We start from the raw sequence: 14,265 nt of genomic DNA on the forward strand, positions 1-14,265 counted from the left end.
ACCAGAAAACGGATGTAGCCGAACTTCGCATTGAATGTCAAACTGTAGCATAGAGGGCTGCAATCTGTAGCTGAACTACAGCATGAAAATGTTAGGCTACAGTTTATCTAGGATAGTTACCTTAACAAAATGCATCACATCCAACAGCATGACGTGTTTGTACAGGGCGAACGCATTAAACACAACGCAAACACGCGGATATGCTGCTAAACCTGGTGAGTAAAGAGTACATGAACAAGAACGACAGTACTGTATACTTAGTACAGCGTCGTAGACAGGAAACTGTTAAATGTCACTGTTCGGTTCTGAATTGGCCGATAACTGATCACATATGACCCTAGTTATTATGACTTAGTCAACACCTTCATCCATGTCTGAAAGCGAAAAATAAAAGGTCGACATTTGCCATTGTGATGTTGTAAAACTCAAACGTAGCAAATAAACACAACGCTGTGGTTATCTGCAGATTTGCTGCTGTATATAAAAAAACAAAACATTGGTTTGTTGGTTTTGGTTACAAAAGAGAGTTGAAAACAGATCCTCAGATGGCACAGCTCGAGCTGGTGAAGACAGGACTCACAAAAAACAACCAAACGTGATTCAACTACGAAGCTTTTTTCGTAGTTATCATCACAAAACGTGGCCATTTCTCAATTTTGGCAAAAACAGAGCAGATTGTGAAATCGAATAAGTCCTCCACCCGGGGCGACAGTCGCTGAGTCCACTAGGGCTGGGGACCGGACGGTGGGTGGTTCAAGACCCATGTGGGCCAAAAAGTTTGGATTTTGGAGTGTGAACTGGCAGTGGAGAGGTGCCAGCGACACTGTTGAGGTGTCCTTGAGCAAGGCACCATGCCCTTACAAGTTAGTCATTGGGGACACCAGAGAGGAGCTGTCCACTTCTCTGCCCCTCATCACTTTCATGCTTACAGGGCCCTTGTGTGTGTGTGTGTGTGTGTGTGTGTGTGTGTGTGTGTGTGTGTGTGTGTGTGTGTGTGTGTGTGTGTGTCACAGGTATGTACACATATATGCATGTGACTAACCAGAACTAATACTAGAATGGACAAATAATTTCCCTGACGGGGATTAATGAAGTTGATTTCTTTCTTTCTTACTTCCCCACCTTTATCTGTCCATTCTATTAAGTGAACTTCTAAACGATTATTGTCTCGATCACATTGCACCAGTCACTATCTACTTTGTTTAACTTTGATTATGGCGATGAATATAACTGAATTCTCTTTCTTTGCAGCCTTTAAATCTTTTAAAGGAAAAGGCAAAGGTGCAGTGAAAGTAGAGCTTAAAGGCCCAGAGGTGTGTAAAGACCCTGTCAGACTTACTACTTATGCAGTCGGCGTCAACATCTTCAAGGAAGGAGAAGACCCCCAGCTGAAGCCTCCGGAGCAGTACCCCGAATGGTAGTCAGACACATGCCTTATTTCTACCACTTTTCCCTAACTTGAAGATTTTTTAATCAGAACTAAGTTCTGCTGGACTTTGTCAGTTCTTATATTTCTAGTCGCTTGAAATGTGTGTAAATTGAGTGTAAAAGTAAGTAAATGTTAACAACACATCTCATACCGATGAGATGATTTTTAATGTATATTTTGGATTTATTGAAGTCAATTAAATCTTTTCAGGATATTAATTTGGATTGATTGCTCATTTTACCTCACTACTAGTATTGCCCTCTACACATACTAAACAAAGACTAATAAGCTTGTTGCTTTGCTTAAGTGTGGGAAACGCAGTAAACCACAGACATGGCAGCACAAGATTGATAATGTGTGGCATCGTAAAAATATAATAATTACTATGGACGAAACAGAGTTGCGTCTGATCTGTCCCCACTGACGTGAATCCCCTCTCATTCTCTCAGGTTGTACCAGTTGAATCTGGGTCCAGCCAAAAAGCTGCACGAGCTAGACCCAGAAGACTGGATGTACTGGAAACGTTTAAGGAAGGAAAACATTTGGCGTTCCAACAAACTACGAAAAGGGATGAAGGTTTAGACATTCCCTGGACTGACAGACGGTCCCTGCCTGAACTCACTTCTGATTTTGTAGACTGGACCACCTGGAATGGTGTCTCGTGACGATGGTTGAAAACAGAAAGAAAGGTCATTTTTGATTATGTTAAAAGCTGAGGGGAGATTTCCAAAAGATGACCTGAGTAGGCCATAAATCATGAGGAAAAACTATGGAAATGTTTGTTTTTCTGAAGATTTAATGTGTCAGTCTTCATGCAGTGGCCCCGGTGTCGGTTGTATGAATGTTGAGATTTCACCAATATAGTTATGCTTGTTTTACGTACTATTCATCGCGTCAAGTCATTTTCCTCAAAGATTCTGTTTTTTTTATATTTGTGTAGATTTACAGAGGAATATGCGCAAAGCCTTTTTTCATGTTGTGTTATTTGCTGACCCGAATAAATCTATACAGAATAAACAGCTGTGGTACCATTTGTTTTTGTCAGTTGTGGCTTTTGTTTTGCTATGACCTGAAAATGGTTCCCCTTTCACATGAGGAACCTTTCATGAAAGGGTCATAAACTGTAGAAACGTGTTAATGTCAGATCTCTTTCAAGCTATTCATGAGAAGCATTTGGGGTGGGCGGGGTTCCACCCTGTGATTACGATGACATTAAAAACTTTTTGTAGAAGTTCTGTAATGTGATCAGCTTTCATGCAAATGATTGATGGTAGGAATAAGGAACCGAAATTAAAACCTTTTGGGGAACCAAGTGACCTCAGGTCAGAAGGTGTGGAAAACGGTTTACATCTAACTCCGTCTGAGTTTACTATTGAAAAAGGTAAGTTTCTTTGGGGTTTTTTTAATAAATGCTGTTGGTTTGGTAATTTCCTCTGCCGTGTGCCTATAACCACAGGCCGATTTTCCTAAAGCTGTCCTCGGGGAAAACCCCAGCAGATCTGTACGAGCTGCTTGGTAGTGAGCGGCTGGATAAACCCGCATGTACCCTGACTCCAGACCATCACGCACCGCTGCCAGCCATCAGAGTTTCGGGTTCGGAGAGTGACAAATACAAAAATGGAGGAGCCTGGAATGAGCATGGGTTCTTTGGGAGGAGATGTACTGAACAAGCTGTCAAAGATGTTGGACAACTCCGCGTGCGGGTGGAGGCAGCTGGCCAGCGCCGTGTCGGAGAACCTGAAGTTCCGGTGCAGGTGAGGCATTGAACGCATCACAGGAGGGTGGCGGAAATGAATCCTTAAAAAATAAATAAGTTAAAAAATAAATAAATAACGTGTTCATGGCAAACCTACTCATTTGAAAACATACACATATGCCTGTATTGTATGACTTTTTAAGTGTTTAACATGAAAAATGAACATAATGAGGCCAATTGCCTTGACAATTTTATAAAAATTATAACATTAAAAAACACCCTATTTCACTTTGTTAAAAGCATGAACCTCAACTCCTGGACTCACCACTTTATCTGTGTCTGCAACAATATTTGGTAGGCCCATTTCAGCCCAATAACCCTCCTCACAGCAGGTTCCACAGAAATCGGTTCTGTAGGTTTTGGATAATCCTGTTGAAGATCCAGTGAACCGTCTTTTGGTTCATGGCTATCTTTAACCAACTTAAGTTGTCATTAGGGTGATATGTGGACTTGACAATGTTCTGGCTCGAGCATATATATAATGTTAGCTTATGCTGTCAGTTATCAGTAAAAAATTGAATAATAATCAGTTTCCAAAAGAGCAAGTGTTCATCTGAGTCAACATTCTGTCTGTGTACACTACAGTAGTTCTGTTTTCAAGACCATCACTTTAATCTGTGTGGACCATCATTCACCCATGGTTGGTTTAAAAATGAACACAATTTGGCATCCTTTTTGAGCTTGTTTAATTCTGCAACATGAGATCACATTCTTGCAAAAAACAATGATTTGACGTTGTTGATTAAAAAAATAACACAAGGTTCCTGTCATTAGTTATTTAAATGAATTCTCAGCTAAATGTTGAAGGTTGTTAGAGGTTGAATCTAACAGTTTACTGGGGTCCCAGTGAGATGAATGTGGTAATTCCCTGGAATATAATACTGAACATTCCTGCAAACTTTTTGGACCTTTCCCAGCAACTGTCAGCAGCTCTACTGACACTCCGTTCTCTGTTCAGTGAGAGTGAGCTGACCAGCTGCTCACTCCAGGTGCTGAGCGCCTCAGGCAGCCCAGGACGTGCCCTCCTGGCCCAGCTAGCTGATCGCTCCTGCTCCCTGAGCTTCTTGATCTGCTGCCTGATGAAGATGGGCCATCAGGAAGCTGTGCAGTACCTCACCTCCACAGGTAAGACAAATCAACTCTCATCCTGAGATGATTGGCTTTGGTTTTAACGAGGGCTTACTCATAATGTGTGTGTGTGTGTGTGTGTGTGTGTGTGTGTGTGTGTGTGTGTGTGTGTGTGTGTGTGTGTGTGTGTGTGTGTGTGTGTGTTTTGGTGGCCAAAGTGATCCAGATCACAGTGCAGCCACAGTCCCAGCAGGTCACAGTGGGCAGCAGGCTGGTGCTGACCTGCAGAGCCTCTGGTCCTCTTGGACTCAACTACCAGTGGTTCAGAGGCAAAGTGGAGGTCAGTCTAACATAAAATGACAATGGAATTATGTAGAAAAACATCATCAATTTTTAGTTCTAAAATCAACATCTTGTTTTAGATTCTAGACAAAACAGGAAGTACGCCAGATCTCATTCTGTGTCCTGTAACCAGAGACCACCGGGGTCATTATATCTGCAGAGTCAGCCATGGAGTGAACTGCATCTTCTCCCAGTGGGCTCATATCTGCATCGTCCACTCTGCAGGTATCTCTCACCCTCTTCATTCGTTGTGTTTGTTAAATTCCATCATCACATTTGATGAGATGTAGTAGCAGCTGTGGCTCAGGGGTTGAGCAATCATTCACCAGAGGGTTAGCAGTTTAATCCCCTTCTCTATATTTTGACAGCTCCTTCATAGAAATGCTGAAGTTTAATGTCTGTGTAACTCTTGTCATCTCAGGCTGCAGCAGCAGTCTGTTTCCTGGGTCTGTGAGTGGGCTGCTCATCACCCACCAGCCTCAGTCAGTGGCTGTATCGGAGGGTGACACTGTACTTCTGGAGTGCAGAGCAGAGGCCAACCCCCCTGCACAGTACGAGTGGCACCACGACACAGTGCCCATGAAGCAGCACAAGACGAGTTCCGTCAAGGTACGTGTGTAATGTACTCTATTTGATTTGTTCTTTTGAAATAGCGTTCGTTCGTTCATTCATTCATTCATTCAGTCAGTCAGTCAGTCAGTCAGTCAGTCAGACAGTCAGACAGTCAGTCAGTCAGTCAGTCAGTCAGTCAGTCAGTCAGTCAGTCAGTCAGTCAGTCAGTCAGTCAGTCAGTCAGTCATTTATGGTCATTCTGCTTTGATATACCTATCACATATAAGATTGACATATGAAATGGAATTAAACCAAATAAATGATTAAAAAAACAACTAACATCATCCACTGGGTGTCATGAACAGAAATAAAGGTTCACCTCGTAAAAGTAACTGTTTTTCTATTTGTGAACTAAAACTGGCAATGTCTCATTCATCTCTTGTTTGTGTCTGTATTTTGTGTGTCACCATTTAGTATCAAATATGTGTGTTTTGTATTCTTTAAATTAAAACATAATTCTGAGATCATTGAGATTATTAAACCCAATCACCAACTGTTTGTTTAGAGATTTAGTAGATAAAAAGTTTCTCAGGACTTTGATTTAAGTCTTAAACTTGAAATCTTATCACCATGATGTGACAATAAAAGACAATAAAATAGAAAAGATTAAGGAATCAAGATGTTTTAATCAAATACAGTTATAGTTATCCAATTTTGTCTCTTTATTAGTACGCTATGTGTAGCTGATATATATATATATATAGCTTATCCTTGTGTTTCCTGTAGATCCCATGTGTGACCACAGCACACAGAGGACGGTACCGATGCAGAGTGTTCAATTTGTATCACGAGGCGTGGACCGACACAGCGCTGGTCACCATCGGTGAGAGCCAGGGACATTTACATTTTCTATACACAGACTGTGAAATTAAATATAGGAACACGTCTAAAGAAAATACTTTCAGAAAATGTATTACTAATATTACTTTAGGAGAAACATTCAGACTAAAATGTTTGTATGCTCCATGTCATATTTGATCTCTTAATTTTAAGTGCTTTGCAGTAAACTCCTTTTTTGCTCTTTCACTCAGGGCCCAGTTCCATCACCTACAGCTCCTGGGTAGAGTTTGATCGTGGTTCAGGTATTCTTTTTATACTGCTATTAAATCTGAATAAAAAAGGAAAAAAGGAACTAGGGCAGAATTTATTATAGAACTTCTACCTGATTCTTGTTTGTTTTCTTGTTAGGTTGTGTGTGTGCATGTGCTGACTTCTTCAAACTAATGACTAGATTCTTTGCAATAATAACAAATAAGTAGTGCAGTATAATATGTGACTAACCAGCAGTAATATCGAGAAATCTCAAAGGGACTTTAAGCTGACAGTCAGGATTTTCTATGGTGTTTAAATTTTTTGGTGTGGGTGTTGACAGACTCACAGAAAGTCCACAGGTCAACCTTTGATCCAGAAACTCCAGAGGTAGTCCAGTCACCTCTGTCAACAAGGAATTTCATAGGTGAGTTTTGAGCAGTCGAACACCTGCAGTCACAATGTAGCATCAAGATATAAATATTAACAGGAACACTGAAATCCCTGGTCTTTCTGTCTATAGCAACAGACAAAGTTGCTCTCCTGATTGGGAACATGAACTACCTCTACCACCTCCAGCTCTGTGCTCCCATCGCTGATGTTCACGAGTTGACCAACCAGCTCAGACAAATGGACTTCAAAGTGGTTTCTCTGCTTGACCTCAACTGGCAGGAGATGCACAGCGCCGTTACAGAATTCCTCCAGCTGCTTGACCAGGGAGTCTATGGTACCCGAATTGTGAATCTGAAGGATGAGCTGCTGAGCAGCCTTGAGGGTCTAGAGTAGACAATGGTTTACATGCTATTTAACACTATATTAAAGATGCAGTTCAGTTATTAACACTGCAGTTTCTTTGTTCTGCAGGTTTGTTATACTTTGCTGGTCATGGATATGAGAACTATGGCAATAGTTTTATGGTTCCCATTGATGCTCCAGCCTCCTACACATCAGAGCACTGCTTGTGCGTGCAGAACATACTGACCAGGATGCAGGAGAAGAAGACTGGACTCAATGTGTTCCTACTCGACATGTGCCGCAAAAGGTGCTCACCAGTTCTTTTTTTTTAATGTGGGTATCTGAATTTTTGTCACGCTGAAATAAGATCATCTATTGTATTAACTTTCAGAAATCCAAATGATGATATCATCGTACATCCAGGACTAATGAAAGTGACAGCAAATATAGTGTTTGGATACGCTACGTAAGCTGACTGACTCTTACATGTTCATGTTTATTTACAGCAAATCCACTTAATCAGCACAAACCTATAGTACATCTCACTCACTGTCCCAGCTGTAGAAAGTGTCCCTCATGTTTAGCTTGTTGTGTTAGGTGTGTAGACGCTGAAGCATACGAAGTGCAGAACCAGGACGTGTCCAACGGCATCTTCATAAGCTTCCTGAAACGACACGTTTGTGAAGATGAGAAAGTCACAGTCATGCTGGACAGAGTGGCTGAAGGTATGTCGATCACACTTATGAAGTGTAAGGCTTCTCAATGAAGGCACCGACTAGACACACTATAAAGTGAGGATTCTGCACATTTTTAATATTTGACTCCTGTGCTTTTCCTCCAGCCTGTTATATTGCTTGTTTTCATTCTTAATTTAACCCCAATAATCACACATACGTATGTGCCAATTCAGGGAATCAGAATTTCCCAAAAGATAGGTGTGATCATACCTTCACCTCAGCAGCAGCTCTGATGTTCTTTTTAGTCTGACATGTTTGTGGACGTTGGCTGAAGGAAATTAGTTAATAGCTGTCTCAATTCAGGGTTAGTTACCTTCGAATTTACCGTAGACCAGTGTGCTACAGTCGTACAACATCTGTTTTCACAATCTATTTCAAATGCAATCTTCTTTTCTGAGAATTCAGTGGTCCTGTGAAGGATGCAACATGTGGATCTGGTCTTGCCCACCCTATCCCAAGACGAGATATTTTTGCACCGGTACAATGGATGCTCATCAGCTGAAGCATGTTCATTTCTTCTAGTTCAATCACATTTCTAACTCCACTCAAACGCTGCTTTCAACATTCCTATAATGTGTTTTACTACCACGGGAGCCTGTACTCTTAACACTTTTTTGTAGTATTACTGTAAGTACTATTGTCACAACTGCAGCACCTCATGACAGGAGCCTGAGGACAGGAAGATTTGGGTAAGGTCTCTGGGGATCAGACATTTAACCACCGATTGACACGCCTACAATAAAATGTTAAATTACTATTATTGTATTTGTCCCTGCATTTCCTGCTGTGCCGTCTGTAATATGGCAGCAGATAAGTAGCCTGTTCCATGTTTCGTATGGTGCACAACAATGTGGGGAAAACATCAATTACCAGAGAAATGCTTCAAAGCACTGTGCGGTATTTTCAGGTTTGCTGCACCACTGATGTCAATTTTGTCTGTAGGATCCTTTATAATGAAGAAAAAGCACACTACAGATAGGTTTACAAAGGTGCTAATGTCATGACTGCTGTGTGAAGGGCAAATATAGACAAATGTACTGCCCTGTGTGTTGAACCTGTTGAATCCAGATATGGGTCGTTGTAAGATTACCCGTGGCAGACAAGCTCTGGAGCTACGCAGCAATCTGTCTGAGCGGCGTTCCCTCACCGACAGCATCGAGGCCTCCGATCGCTGTTCTGCGTCCAGTTCAGCCCGAAATTTGCAGTGGGCCGTAGCGCACGGTACACGTTCCACAAATTTACTTATTATTTATGGTATTATTCAATTTTGGCTTGAAATCAACTTTGTTAATGTGTTTTAATTAAAAAAAAAATATATATATATATATTATATACAGTTGTGTTCAAAATAATAGTCTGTTTAAAAAATTGAGTAAAGCCCAAAATCCTTATAATGGTTTTTATTTCCATGCATTGGGAACACTGCATATTATATTCTAAATCAAAACATGAAGAAAAAATGCAGAAATTCTTTAATTACTTTACAGAAAATGAAGAAAAATGAACATTGGGCTGTTCAAAAAAATAGCAGAGTCTCTATTTTACTTTACAAACTCATATGTACTGTATAAACTGAAAAATATCCAGGATTCAGCATTCCCATGAATCACTAAACTAATATTTAGATGTATAGCCACTGTTTCTGAGAACTGCTTCACATCTGTGTTGCATGGAGTCGACCAACTTCTGGCATCTGTGAACAGGTATTCAAGCCCAGGATGATTTGGCAACATTCCACAATTCCTCTGCATTTCTTGGTTTTGCCTCAAACAGCATTTTTAATGTCACCCCACAAGTTTTCTTTCGGATTAAGGTCCAGGGATTGGGATGGCCACTCCACGACTTTAATTTTGTTGGTCTGGAACCAAGAAGCTGCTCACTTACTGGTGTGTTTGCGGTTGTTGTCTTGTTGAAACACCCATTTCAAGGGCATTTCCTCTTCAGCATAAGGCAACATGACCTCTTCAAGTATTTTGATGTATCCAAACTGATCCATGATCCCTGGTATGCGATTAATACGCCTCACACCATAGTAAGAGAAACATCCCCATATCATGATGCTTGCACCACCATGCTTCACTGTCTTCAGAGTGTACTGTGGCTTGAATTCAGTGTTTGGGGGTCGTCTGACAAACTGTCTGTGGCCCTTAGACCCAAAGAGAACAATCTTACTCTCATCCGTCCATAAAATGTTTCTCCATTTCTCTTTTGGCGAGCCAATGTGTTCTTTGGCAAATTTTATCCTCTTCAGCACATGTCTTTTTTTTTTTAACAGTGGGACTTTGTCGGGGCTTCTTGCAGATAGATTAGCATCACACAGGCGTCTTCTAATTGTCACAGTACTCACAGGTAACTTCAGACTGTCTTTGACCATCCTGGAGCTGATCATTGGTTGACTTTTCACCATTCTGGCTATTCTTCGATCCATTCGAATGGTAGTCTTCCGTTTTCTTCCACGTCTCTCTGGTTTTGCTTTCCATTTTAAAGCATTGGAGATCATTTTAGCCGAGCAGCCCATCATTTTCTTCACTTCTTTATACGTTTTCCCTTCATTAATCAACATTTTACTCAAAGTACGTTTTTCTTCTGAACAATGTCTGGAACGACCCATTTTTCTCAGGTTTTTCAGAGAGAAATGCATGAGCAACATGTGCTGGCTTCATCCTTAAATAAGGGCCACCTGATTGACACCTGTTTTTTCACAGATTGAATGAATTCACTAATTGAACTCCACACTGCTATTTTTTTGAACATGCCCCTTCAATTCATTAATCGATTCCACAGACTCAGGAGCATACATATCATGAATGTTGGCTCTGTTGGTTTTCTATGACCCTACTACAGCAACTGGTAAATTATTTGCCATGCAGTAGTATAATTTCTACCAAAAACAGGTTATTCATGTTGGACTGCTATTATTTTGAACACAACTGTAAACATATATATACTGTGTGTGTATATATAATTATTATTTTTTACAGTTTTACCAAAAAGCCTTTACCTTCAGTTTGACTGTGGAGTGAAGGTCCAGCTCGGCTTTGCAGCAGAGTTCTCTAACATCATGGTCATCTACACTCGGATACTTGAGAGGCCCAGAGAAATTGTTTCCTGCAGTGCTCAGCTCACTGACTTCCCAGAGGTTTATCAGCTGACATCAGTTATAGACATTTTCAAATTTAGTGATGCACAAAGACTTCTTCCCAACACATTTATTTATTAACGTGGATGCTTATCCATTGTGTTTTGTTATTTTTGAAGGGTGTGGACATTGATCTGAAGAAGAGTAACCAAAAGACTCTGCTTGAAGCCGGTAGTTTATTATTGATCGAGGAAGAGGTTCCTCCACCAGAGGTTTCATGTCTCTACACGCGAGTCCGCGGCCTGCAGAGACTCAGGGTCAGACTCTTATCATTGTCTTCATACGTCTTTTTTGTGATTTGGAAATATAAATTTTCTACTTTCAGATTAATAACTTGTATATTGCACATAATATCAATGTGACCATTATTTATTCATATATCTTTTAAAGAGGTATCAGCAGTCACAACCTTCAAAACCTTTAACATTTTTCCCTAAAGCTGAAAAAATATATGTTGCTTTCCCTTGTCGTTATAGAGAGAGCTGATATTCACCGTCTGCCTTCATTACATCTATTCCGGTGTGGATGAAGAGGTTCAGGAAAGGCGACAGGTGATGGTCGGGAAACCACTGGTGTCCAAACTCAACCTGTATGAACCACGATCGCCTCGTGCCAGCTCTGGATCCTTATCTCTTGTCCCAAAGAAATGCACAAATTTTCCACAGACAGACAAAGAATCTTCTACTCACTCTTCACCGCCTTCATCCAGAAGTGCCAGCGTACCAGAGGAGACTGATAGTCCTGAAGTATTTGATGCTCCTCAACCCCTTGTTGCCAGTGTATTTTAAAAGAAACAAACTACAAAGGCAGTTCAGTTTTAATTTTGAATGGAAAACTGGGATTGGACCTCAGCCTACAAAACGATAAATCATAAACCAAAACTGCTGGGGGGTATTTGGTTTTGCAATGCTGGCACAGGATTCTTTACTATAAATTACAGTATTTTCTGTAATGCACCTCTCAATTCTGGCCCTATCTAGGAAAAATGATCACCTCTTTCATATTGCTATGCTGATTCTCAATGAAATTTGGTCACATTGAATTGATTTTTTCATCAAACTTACTGTTAATAATTACAACCTTGCTAAATTAACTTATTAAGTTTTGGTCAGCGATGAGTGCCGAGTTCAACCCCACTGAAAACCTGTGGGCTTGTGTTACATGGAGTGACATAATGGTTATATTTCCAGGATACAAAAATAGATGGAAACATAACGAATGTGATACAAATATTTAATGTAAAAAATTTTATAAGTTTACAGCACTAAAGGTTGACTCTATTTAGAGAAATTAGGAAGGGTGCTTTCAATTCCAAGTGTTCAGAGCAACAACAGCAAACTTGGCCAGTAATATAAACAACCGGAGCAGAATGACGATAAGTGATTTGACATCATTACATGTAAATAATTCCAAGACAGTGAAGCTCATCAGTACAAAAACATCCTGTACACAGGGACATGTAGTGCTCATTTAGCAGGCTATTGACTAACTCCATCTGTAATGCATTTAAATATCATTTCTCAGTTTGTTCTGGTTGTGAAAGAATTTCAGAATTGACTCTATGGGGTGTCCACACCCCATCACTCATGAGAAAAGATGACAGACAGAAAATTAAGGCACCTGAATTCATGGATTAACCTGATTAACACATCTAAATGAAAATCTAGATTTTACTGCTTTTTGGTAAATATATTAAACCCCATTGTTAACGAATTAGCATTGTGTGTGTTGTTATTGTGAATGGTTTTATTTTGGTCAGAGTGACTGAACCTGGGGGACGTGGGGTAGAGGCACACAACTATGCTCATGGACTCTGACTGGCAAAGAGTCATGTGTCAGAGTAGAGTATAACTTTATTTATCCCTTAAGGAGGTTCCATCAGGGAAATTAATTTCTCCGTCGCACACAGCACAGTGAGTACACAAAACACAGAAAGCACACAGAAAGCACCAGCACATAGAAAGTAGTACCAACACCAAATAGAAAGATTAATAAATAACCAATCAAGAATATACAAATAGAAAATCATGAATAGGCATAAAAATAAAAAATAAACAGGCCTAGTTAAGTATGGGTATAGCGAAATGTCTATAGTGTTTGCATTGTTTTTGCTGTATTGTTTGCGTCATCCCTCAGCTCTCGTGTGGACTTTCTTCATCTATCAGGACTATCTTGACTCCGGCCGGTTCCTGACCAATCATTCTACCCGGACACAGTCAGAGGAACTTGATGGCTTTCAGTTTGAGTGCTAAAGACTGCAGACAACTCCAAGAAAGAAGGCTTGAATAAAAAGAGGTTTATAGGAAAAATGCACAGTATGATGGCCGTGTTTTTTGGACTATAAGCCACTACTCTTTTCACACGCTTTGATCACTGCGGCTTAAAAAGTGATGTGGCTAATTTATGGATGTTCACAGGCTAACAAGCTTAATGCCATCAAAACATTTAGCCATGTCGCATCAGATCAGCAAAATTACTGAACAGGTCACAGTGGACCAACGTAAATGTGCAATTAGCAACATAATCACATTAAATTCTTCAGATCAGTCCTTTCGCGCTTCATGCACGCACCCTCATCATGAAAAACCCACAAATGAATACAGAGGATGAAGCTTTCAAGTTTAAGACAATCAATCTGATTGCCAATAAGGAAATAGAGCTGCTACAAATAAGCTTGGCATTGATGGGGAGACCTTGGAGATGGCAGCATGAAGAACTGAGTCTATGCAAAGAAAGATGGCAAAAGCTTTCAGAGGTAAGAGCACCAGATGGCCCGAACTTGAAAAAACTCTTGAAGACTGAGTGAACACACAGACAGCAGATGGCTGAGGTGTTTCCAACATGCAGATCCAACCAAAAGCCAAAACAATCAGGACCATTTAAAAAAAAAAAAGATTTTAGAGGTAGACCATCAAGATTTCTTAGATTTATCAAATGAGAAGGGTTGCCTATCAGGGCACAGATGACTCTGTCAGCAACAACCTCCAGACCATGAGGAAAAACTTAAACTTTCGCAAATTTACTCAAACAATGATAGCTGAGAACTCCAACAGACCAGACGACATCATAAATGAGGTACCTTTGACATTTGTCCTGCCTCTAAGACCGATAACAAAGGTGAATCCACAGCGGGGTGTTCAAACCAGACCTGGCTGATAAGTAATTCAATCATGTCCAAAATGACAACTTACTCCTCAATGAAGTGTACCGTTTCACTTATCTGGTTTGGTTTTGGCTTGAAGAGCAGACTGAGGTGTCAAAACAACAGACAAAAAAATACTTTAACTTAATATTTATCCTAATACTTTTGCTCTTAATTTTTATTGCGGTTTTTTGGTCTCTTAGGATTTCAGAAATGAAACTCTTTTGGCTTTTTGAACTGACAAACCCATCACCCGTTCTGTATTACTTTTGTTCC

At 40.3% G+C, this 14,265-nt stretch overlaps 2 protein-coding genes across 7 annotated transcripts; both read left to right on the top strand.

Moving 5' to 3' along the window:
* The first annotated feature begins 23 nt into the window (after positions 1 to 23).
* On the top strand, positions 24 to 2,462 carry mrpl54 (mitochondrial ribosomal protein L54). Its single transcript, XM_068320085.1, has 3 exons — positions 24 to 215; positions 1,252 to 1,417; positions 1,879 to 2,462. The coding sequence occupies exons 1-3, from the start codon at positions 83 to 85 to the stop codon at positions 2,009 to 2,011; spliced, it is 432 nt and encodes a 143-aa protein (XP_068176186.1). The 5' UTR covers positions 24 to 82; the 3' UTR covers positions 2,012 to 2,462.
* A 271-nt stretch (positions 2,463 to 2,733) lies between these two features.
* Positions 2,734 to 12,599, top strand: malt2 (MALT paracaspase 2). Of its 6 annotated transcripts, none has more exons than XM_068320351.1 (17): positions 2,734 to 2,810; positions 2,924 to 3,183; positions 4,144 to 4,310; positions 4,472 to 4,593; positions 4,676 to 4,820; positions 5,017 to 5,204; positions 5,934 to 6,030; positions 6,239 to 6,289; positions 6,580 to 6,663; positions 6,760 to 6,963; positions 7,101 to 7,278; positions 7,363 to 7,437; positions 7,569 to 7,696; positions 8,777 to 8,929; positions 10,690 to 10,865; positions 10,967 to 11,104; positions 11,324 to 12,597. In XM_068320351.1, exons 2-17 carry the CDS (start codon positions 3,047 to 3,049, stop codon positions 11,633 to 11,635), a joined length of 2,355 nt encoding a protein of 784 aa, XP_068176452.1. In that variant the 5' UTR covers positions 2,734 to 2,810; positions 2,924 to 3,046; the 3' UTR covers positions 11,636 to 12,597. The 6 variants fall into 6 exon arrangements, with proteins under 6 accessions (XP_068176452.1, XP_068176450.1, XP_068176454.1 ...); XM_068320349.1 differs by having other exon boundaries at positions 2,740 to 2,810; positions 2,902 to 3,183; XM_068320353.1 differs by having other exon boundaries at positions 2,740 to 2,810; positions 2,902 to 3,183; positions 10,690 to 10,847; positions 11,324 to 12,594.
* Positions 12,600 to 14,265: the final 1,666 nt, after the last annotated feature.

The sequence above is a fragment of the Antennarius striatus genome, chromosome 7 (assembly GCF_040054535.1).
Source record: "Antennarius striatus isolate MH-2024 chromosome 7, ASM4005453v1, whole genome shotgun sequence".
NCBI lineage: Eukaryota > Metazoa > Chordata > Actinopteri > Lophiiformes > Antennariidae > Antennarius > Antennarius striatus.

Bases quoted from the DNA above. Each gene is read 5' to 3' on its own strand.
- mrpl54 (XM_068320085.1), top strand. From the start codon at position 83: ATGAAAATGTTAGGCTACAGTTTATCTAGGATAGTTACCTTAACAAAA. The intron at 216-1,251 runs GTGAGTAAAGAG...CTTTCTTTGCAG, and splicing joins CGGATATGCTGCTAAACCTG to CCTTTAAATCTTTTAAAGGA. The intron at 1,418-1,878 runs GTAGTCAGACAC...TCATTCTCTCAG, and splicing joins CCGGAGCAGTACCCCGAATG to GTTGTACCAGTTGAATCTGG.
- malt2 (XM_068320351.1), top strand. From the start codon at position 3,047: ATGGAGGAGCCTGGAATGAGCATGGGTTCTTTGGGAGGAGATGTACTG. The intron at 6,290-6,579 runs GTATTCTTTTTA...GGGTGTTGACAG, and splicing joins AGAGTTTGATCGTGGTTCAG to ACTCACAGAAAGTCCACAGG. The intron at 6,964-7,100 runs GTACCCGAATTG...TTTGTTCTGCAG, and splicing joins GCTTGACCAGGGAGTCTATG to GTTTGTTATACTTTGCTGGT.